Below are 5,823 nucleotides of genomic sequence, written 5' to 3'. Positions count from 1 at the left end.
ACATGAACAGTGCAGACAGTCCGACCCTAATTGCCAATACTACTTTCAAGTAGGGATAACAATAAAAACCGAACCCATGGGTACTCGCACGAACCAAACCCAAATTTAACGGGGAAAATCCGATGTATTGAGTTCGGGTTCAGGTTTTACCCGGGTTTAAATTTCGGGTTTGAGTTTGATATAGCAAAAACTCTAACCCAAACTCGCCCCGAAGTAATGTAATTCAATTTAAAATTGAAAGTTTTAAGGTATCTCTCTTCTCATTTATTCTTCCACCAAACTCCATATTATAAACACATGTCATGTTATTTTTAAATATTGATATTGAATTTTATATTAACTTTTATTTTAATTTTTTTAAGCCTTTGTAATGAAATATTAAAATGAAAAAATATATATGTAAATATTTAAAAGATAACATAAAAAACAACCAAAATAATCATAGCATAAAGAAATAACATCGTACTTTTTTATGTAATTTATTATGTAAAAAACAATCTTTTTATCTTACCTAAACAAAATAGATTAGTTTATATTCAATTTTTAATTAAGGTACCAAAACATAAACACATTTCCTAATCTTACAATTTATAAACTGAAAATAAAATCATAATTTATACCAAATGCACTCATGAAATTGATACACATGAAAATCTATAACCACTTCAATAAATATCCACTCTAAACAATAAACTCAGAATTTTGGATAGAAAATAATGAAGTCACTTTCCTGAATCCTTGTTTTTTCACTTGAATTCCTCTGTGACTCTTGAGTTATTTTTGTAGCTGCTATCACTCTCTATACTATAGCTTATAAATGCACCACTTCCTCAGTTTCAACCAAATTCCCTTGCTTTATGAATGCTCTAACAACCACTTTACAAACTGAACCACTTCATAATCAAAAGCTATGTTTTTTCACCTCTGAAAATAACACCTGCTTCTGAGTTCATTTCAGGTGATGATTACACATTGAAAAAAATGTTCCTTTTCTCTCTATGCATGACAATGAGTACTCCTAATTTAGTTTGCAGATCTGGGTTGTTTGAGTAATGCTCCACTTTGTGGCCTGAAATAGTGGAATTTGCTTCACTGCATTTTTGGGCTTCTTTCTGATGCTAATTTTATGTTGATTTTGGTTAAGGATCTGAAGGAATTTGTGAAAAAAGATATATTTTTTAATAAAAATGATATTCAAATTTAGCTGTTGAGCTACTCTGCGTGTTTTTTTATCTTATAATTTCCTATCAAATCCATTAAATGAGGGTATGCATTTGAAGAAAATTTTGGTTCTTTGTTCATTCATTTTATTCAATGTACAAATTCAGGTCAATTTAATGAAGAGGGTAGCTCAACAATTGGTACAGGGTTGGCTAGAAAATTATATCTTTCTGAGAATAAACTACTGAAATGTTAGTTAGTATTATCAATTAGTTTATGAAGTTACCACAAAGCTAAAGTACATGCTCCTATATATGACTTAGTTTTGCAGTGAATGGTATCATTTCCTTGACTTCTCTCTCACTTTCCTTTTTAGCCAAAAAAACTTTGAAATTCTTTTTGTTGTTCATACCCTTTTGGTAGCTGGGTTTTTTGTTTTGAACTCTCAAAGAATGATTTCATACCCTATTGTTCATATCCTTTCTTATGTAAGGTTTCTTTCTTCACTGTTTATTAGTCCTAATTGCTTTGCAGCTAGGATAAAGTAACCGTTTTAACTGTATTAGTAATCTGGTTGGAATAATTGTCAATACTTTTCCATCTTTAGTTAGTTAAAAATTTCCAAATGATGCAAGTGTTTTTGTTCAACTTCATATTTTTTATTTTTTATAATTCTGTGGCTTATATTCTCAGATACTGTATACAGTGTTTGTCACACATGTAAATACATGTTCCAAGTTATTGAGCTTGAGTTTCTTTTGTTCTATGTATTTCTACAAATATGAAGCTAAAGTGGAGCATGCTTAAACTTGTCCAGTATGTTCTTCTAGGAGTTTTAATAGTTTAGAGAAGACTGAAGAGACAAACTCATGCAAATGTTTTTTATCTGAATTTAATGGCCTGTGTTGGTATAGTAAATCTGTTAATAGGTGTAAAAATAGAGCCTCATTTAAATCTTTCTCTTGATAGTGAAAATCTTATAAGTAAGCAAAAAGACTGCAAAAGTTATTGGGAATTGTTCTGTTTCAAGTTTTATTTTCTGAGAAGTTATTGTATAATTCTGTATCCTATGTCTGTTAATATTGTTTATTGTGTATTTCTTCACGATGCTACATCCTAACTTTGCTTTATGGTCATGGTGCTAAACCAGGAAAACATGAAGGCTGGAAAAGTTTACTCTCCATTCAAGTGTCAATTTCCGATACCTTACAGCAAACAACTCTCCATGAAGTTATATTCTACTTCAGTGACTCCTTTCCTTTTTATCATATTTATTCTTTTTCCTCTTGCAATTGCTGACCTGAGTTCAGATAAGCAAGCTCTTCTTGATTTTGCTAATGCTATCCCTCACCGCCGGAACCTTATGTGGAATCCAGCCACCTCTATCTGTACATCTTGGGTAGGCATCACTTGCAATCAAAACAGAACTCGTGTTATCTATGTCCGGCTCCCTGGAGTTGGACTATGGGGTTCAATCCCAGCCAATACTCTTGGCAAGCTTGACGCCGTTAAGATTATTAGCCTTCGCTCCAACCTGCTCAGTGGAAATCTGCCTGCTGATATTGCTTCTCTTCCTTCACTACGGTATCTCTACCTTCAGAATAATAACCTTTCTGGTGATATACCTGCCTCATTGTCACCCAAACTCAATGTACTTGATTTGTCATATAATTCTTTCACTGGTGGTATTCCGGAGATTTTCCAGAATTTTACAGAACTAACTAGTTTGAATCTCCAGAAGAATTCCCTATCTGGAGAGATACCTAATCTTGATGTTAGTAAGCTCGGGCTTCTGAATTTAAGCTACAACCATTTCAATGGCTCTATCCCTGCAGCCCTTCAGATTTTTCCGAAGTCATCCTTTGAAGGAAACTCTCTTTTATGTGGACCACCTCTAAAGCCATGCTCCACTGTTACCTCTACACCTGCCTTGACTCCAAATGCATCTACGGCTCCTGGAACAAAAAGCTCCAAAAATAATCTGAGTAAGGTAGCTATCATTGCAATTGCTGTTGGAGGGGCAGTGGTGCTATTTTTCATAGCACTTGTTATTGTTCTTTGCTGTGTAAAGAAGAAAGACGAGGGAGGCTCCCGTGAAATTAAAGGGAAGGGTCCTAGTGGTGGTAGAGGTGAGAAGCCAAAAGAAGAGTTTGGGAGTGGAGTCCAAGAACCTGACAAAAACAAGTTGGTTTTCTTCGAGGGTAGTTCTTATAATTTTGATCTTGAGGATTTGCTAAGAGCTTCAGCCGAAGTTTTGGGAAAGGGTAGTTATGGTACTGCATATAAGGCTATATTGGAGGAGTCTGTAACAGTTGTGGTGAAAAGATTGAAAGAAGTTGTGGTAGGCAAGAGGGACTTTGAACAGCAGATGGAGATTATAGGAAGGGTCGGGCAACACCTAAATGTTGTGCCACTTCGCGCTTATTATTATTCGAAAGATGAAAAGCTTTTGGTTTATGACTATGTCCAAGGTGGCAACCTATCCACACTCTTGCATGGTATGCATTTAATTTCCTCTTGGTTTCAGATGAATTTTCTACAATTAAACTTGACTTTCTTTTGTTCCTTGTTTGAACTTATTTTTATTTTGGTTAGTATTATTCAGAAGTTTGAAGTCTCTATCCTTAGTTGTAATTTTACTTGTTATAGTATCTACTTGAGCCAGCTAAAACCATTGATTCCCTTAAATTGGATATTAATATGATTACAGGAAATAGATCAGGTGGAAGAACTCCGTTGAATTGGGACACGCGGCTAAAAATATCCCTCGGAACAGCAAGAGGAATTGCCCACATACATTCTGCTGGTGGTCCAAAATTCACACATGGAAATATTAAGTCCTCAAATGTCCTCCTCAACCAAGAGAATGATGGCTGCATTTCTGATTTTGGCCTAACCCCACTAATGAATGTTCCTGCAACCCCTTTTAGAGCTGCAGGTTATCGTGCTCCTGAGGTAATTGAAATGCGTAAGCACACTCATAAATCAGATGTGTATAGCTTTGGCGTTCTCCTTCTAGAGATGCTTACTGGGAAATCACCTATCCAATCTCCTGGACATGATGACATTGTTGATCTCCCGAGGTGGGTACAGTCTGTTGTAAGGGAGGAATGGACAGCCGAGGTTTTCGATGTGGAGCTAATGAGGTACCAAAACATTGAAGAAGAAATGGTACAAATGTTGCAAATAGCCATGGCTTGTGTAGCAAAGATGCCAGATATGAGACCCAGCATGGATGACGTAGTGAAAATGATCGACGATATCAGGCAATTTGACTTGGAGAACCGACCCTCTAACGAAGAGACCAAATCCAAGGACTCAAATGTTCTAACACCATAAACTTAACTCTCTTGCCTTTTGCTTAACCATGAAGGTATGGTATATAAGAGTGCATGCTTAGTCAAAGTTTCTCAAGCTGCATTCAAACCCTTCTGTCCAATTGTTCAATATTTCTCATGGATGGAATTCCTTGAGTTAATTTCTTCTATAGGTAGGTTGCTTTTCATGAATTCTTATGTATTAACATCATGATTCAATTGATAATCTTCATTCAAAAACATTTAGTATCTTGTAATTGTTGTTATTCTGTTTGATGGCCCTGCAATGAACATGTTTATTACATTATCTTATCATATGGTTGGGTAATGCTGATAAAAACATAATATCCTTGGTCTGTTGTTAATTTGTAACATATTGGCAGTACATCAATAAATGCTTTAAAAATAATATGTTCACTTTGGTAAATTCTACAGTATACCCCTAAGTGGTACCAGTACTATTAGGTGTGTATAAAATATGATAAATCATGGTTATTTTTGTCTCATCACCTGAGTTAATCATAATTTATTTTATATCATCTGAGGTATGATTACCACTTAGGGGTACCATAGTCTACATTGGAGGAATTAGAATGGAATATATGGAATAGAGTGGAAAGGGAAGGGATAGAATGTGTTGGGAGGAATGTTTACATGAGTTACAATATTTTTGCACACTTTCAAGATATAGGACATGACACAACTAGGACACATTCCATAAGAAAACTTCAAATTAAAAACGTAATAATAATAATAATAAAATCTAAATATTCATAACATAAAAATACTATTAAAATGGACTTGTAGTAGTAGTCATGCTTAACATTAGCTTTTTCCAGCAAAACTAGCTTATCTCGTAGCTAATTATGAGTTTGTAACATGTAGGTGTGAATTTTCAGCTTGAGCTTATAAAATGTGAAGATGATTAGAAGTTCAATAATATTAGATGAAATTTGTTAAATAACTAACAGGGACATACAATTTTTATTTATTATTTATTTAGTTATTCTAATTAATAATTATTAATTAAATATATAGATAATTAAAAATCAAAATTTTCATATCATAATAAACCTCATTCCTTATCATTAAAGGAATAGCAATTACATCGTGAAATTGTAATTTAGAATTGGTTTGGAATCATAGAAATTGTGGGATGGTGGAGGCAAGATGTTTGTGGTGGTCGTGGCAATGACAATATAATATTCTGGTGACAATAATAGGTATCTTAGAGTGTGTTAAAGACATCTTAGAATTATAATCCTTAGGAGAAATTAAAGCTAAAAATTTAAATATATAAAGTTATATTGGAATTCAATGAAATTAGTGCTTTGATTTATAATTT

At 33.9% G+C, this 5,823-nt stretch overlaps 1 protein-coding gene across 2 annotated transcripts; it reads left to right on the top strand.

Annotated features, from left to right (window-relative positions):
- LOC109330177 (probable inactive receptor kinase At5g58300) lies at positions 723-4,790 on the top strand. 2 transcript variants are annotated; one of them, XM_019564244.1, is made up of 4 exons: positions 723-958; positions 2,312-2,323; positions 2,417-3,659; positions 3,872-4,790. In XM_019564244.1, the coding sequence occupies exons 2-4, from the start codon at positions 2,318-2,320 to the stop codon at positions 4,498-4,500; spliced, it is 1,878 nt and encodes a 625-aa protein (XP_019419789.1). In that variant the 5' UTR covers positions 723-958; positions 2,312-2,317; the 3' UTR covers positions 4,501-4,790. The 2 variants fall into 2 exon arrangements, with proteins under 2 accessions (XP_019419789.1, XP_019419788.1); XM_019564243.1 differs by having other exon boundaries at positions 2,312-3,659.

Source organism: Lupinus angustifolius, chromosome LG16, assembly GCF_001865875.1.
Source record: "Lupinus angustifolius cultivar Tanjil chromosome LG16, LupAngTanjil_v1.0, whole genome shotgun sequence".
Classification (NCBI taxonomy): domain Eukaryota; kingdom Viridiplantae; phylum Streptophyta; class Magnoliopsida; order Fabales; family Fabaceae; genus Lupinus; species Lupinus angustifolius.
The sequence above is the reverse complement of the archived record's forward strand: the minus strand, read 5'-3'. Positions and strand labels throughout refer to the sequence as shown.

What these genes read in the sequence shown, in the direction of transcription:
- LOC109330177 (XM_019564243.1), top strand. Translation starts at nt 2,318, where the DNA reads ATGAAGGCTGGAAAAGTTTACTCTCCATTCAAGTGTCAATTTCCGATA. An exon ending in CCTATCCACACTCTTGCATG is followed by an intron (nt 3,660 to 3,871) that starts GTATGCATTTAA and finishes ATATGATTACAG; the next exon opens with GAAATAGATCAGGTGGAAGA.